Source organism: Entamoeba dispar, genomic scaffold (genome assembly GCF_000209125.1).
Source record: "Entamoeba dispar SAW760 scf_1105229457957 genomic scaffold, whole genome shotgun sequence".
NCBI classification, from domain to species: Eukaryota; Evosea; order Mastigamoebida; family Endamoebidae; genus Entamoeba; species Entamoeba dispar.
Genome location: NW_001852952.1, coordinates 1 through 1,276, shown reverse-complemented (window position 1 = coordinate 1,276; position 1,276 = coordinate 1). Strand labels below are relative to the sequence as shown.

General features: G+C 23.2%; 1 protein-coding gene across 1 annotated transcript, besides 4 other annotated features; it reads right to left on the bottom strand.

Annotated features, from left to right (window-relative positions):
* Window positions 1-190: 190 nt before the first annotated feature.
* EDI_222880 (uncharacterized protein) lies at window positions 191-862 on the bottom strand (the record flags this gene model as incomplete). The annotated part of the gene is made up of 2 exons (XM_001734024.1): window positions 191-776; window positions 843-862. 2 exons carry the CDS (start codon window positions 860-862, stop codon window positions 191-193), a joined length of 606 nt encoding a protein of 201 aa, XP_001734076.1.
* Window positions 863-947: 85 nt separating this feature from the next.
* Window positions 948-999: a microsatellite.
* An 8-nt stretch (window positions 1,000-1,007) lies between these two features.
* Window positions 1,008-1,160: a sequence feature (AT_rich).
* Window positions 1,161-1,225: a microsatellite.
* Window positions 1,226-1,276: a sequence feature (AT_rich).

Here is a 1,276-nt window from a genome sequence, read left to right as displayed (position 1 = left end):
CCAACCCACACAATTTTATTAAAAAAGCCTTCTGGATTCACTCCTGCACATTTTGGAAGTTCTTTTTGATCATACAATTTTCCCCTTTTTATTGCATGTTTTAGGGTCATTTAATAAATCTCCATCGATCCCTTTTTGTAACATTTCTTGTGTACATGTTGAAGTCCTTGCTGAAGCTATTGTTCTTACATCATTGTGGTGCAAATATCTTTTCTATCCATTGTTCAGACCCTTCATCTCCTCCTTCATTTTCTGGAAGTATGACTTGAATTGGATATTCATTTGAGTCAAATAATTCGATACAATTTAAAATTGTTTTATAATAAGGACTAAGTGTATGAAAACTTATAAAACTTTTCAATATAAAAGTGTTCACTTTTTTGTCTGAAACTCTACAATATATGGGTTCAACTAATGACCCATATTCGTTTTTTAATTCTTCATTTTCAATATATTCTGTGGTTCTATTAATTGATTTTAAAAATTCTTCTTCCATTAAATGATGCTTATTAATGTTTTCTATCTGTTCTTTGTTCACTTTATATCTTGAACCATATCTAAGGATTGAATAATTAACATTATCACTTTGACCATTTTCCCATGTAATATAAATTGGTTTATTTAAATAATTTTTTGATAGTGGTTGTAAAGATAATCTTCCTTGTGTTAATGCGTAATCAGATTCTGATGACTTTGCTTCTGTGAATTGTGCATGTGGACACCTTAATCGAATATACTCTTTTCCAAATTCACGAATAATATTAAATGGATATTCTCTATTTGTTGTTTTAACTGTACATTCTGATTATTTGTTATTTCATTTGGTGTATTCACGGTAATACCTTAGAGTTATTATCAACATTTATTGTAAATAGAATGAAATAATAGAAAAGTGTTATTTCATTATTTTTTTATTCTAAAACTAAATGAGAATCAATTCATCTTTCTTTTATTTTATTTTCTTCTTATTTTCATATCATTTTTATTTTCATTTTCATTAACATTACATTTAATATATTTTCATGTTTTTTATTCTTAATTTAAATCAAACATCATTCATTATTTCAAATATAATTTATTTGTTATCAATTTATTGTTATTTATGTATTAGTTTGTTATTGATTGTTGTTTTATAATTAATTATATAATAAATTTATTTATTCATTTTTACTTTTTATTTATTTTATTATCTTTGATTTTATATTTATATTCATTTTTAATTTTAAATTATTAATTATTTTATGTTATTCATTTATTATTATTTCTTATTTATATT